Source organism: Penaeus monodon, chromosome 29 (assembly GCF_015228065.2).
Source record: "Penaeus monodon isolate SGIC_2016 chromosome 29, NSTDA_Pmon_1, whole genome shotgun sequence".
NCBI classification, from domain to species: domain Eukaryota; kingdom Metazoa; phylum Arthropoda; class Malacostraca; order Decapoda; family Penaeidae; genus Penaeus; species Penaeus monodon.
Genome location: NC_051414.1, coordinates 33,812,897 through 33,813,522, shown reverse-complemented (window position 1 = coordinate 33,813,522; position 626 = coordinate 33,812,897). Strand labels below are relative to the sequence as shown.

Here is a 626-nt window from a genome sequence, read left to right as displayed (position 1 = left end):
GATATGAACAATACGTATTCTCAATATAATAAAATACAAATAAAGGAACTTTTTGATGTTGTATCTTCATGAATTCTCCAATAGCACAAAATGCAAAAAGAAGAGGATGATGATCAGAATTCTAGCTCTATTACATCCTACAACACTGACTTTGTGCTTATAATAAAAAGGAGAATTTAGTAAATGACCCAATACCTTGTTGAATCTCTCCAGGTATCCCTCGTCCCCTAAAAGAACATAGGCTTTCAGCAAATACTCGTAATAGGAGTCTATTCCCGCCCCGACACCAGAGTCTCTCCGAACCCAGTCACCTGCAAGGGAATGGTTGGATAAGTTTTAGCTTCAGCCTTTCAAAACTTTCTTCAGCTGATTCAGAGTAAGAGGATGAATCTATGGAGGAGTAAGTAAAATATTCTATACTACTTTTATTCCTACTAATGGGAGACTTTAAATTTACATATTTACTTGAAAGGAATTCCATCATACAGGTCGGGTAGAAGACATTTTTATATTAAAATATGTACTTCTCCCACTGTTGCAGTCCATGTTAAAGCTTTAGATTTCATCTCTATCACAAACAACAAGCTTTTTTACATCATATTATTTTGTGACTGGGAAAAAATGTC

The 626-nt window shown here is 34.8% G+C and overlaps 1 protein-coding gene across 1 annotated transcript in view; it reads right to left on the bottom strand.

The window, feature by feature from the left end:
- LOC119592191 (ER degradation-enhancing alpha-mannosidase-like protein 3) overlaps positions 1-626 on the bottom strand; it is a gene marked incomplete in the record, with an annotated part of 16,637 nt that overhangs the window by 9,293 nt on the left and 6,718 nt on the right. The window contains 1 exon segment of the mRNA XM_037941023.1: positions 196-311. Coding sequence (XP_037796951.1) covers positions 196-311 — 116 coding nt within the window.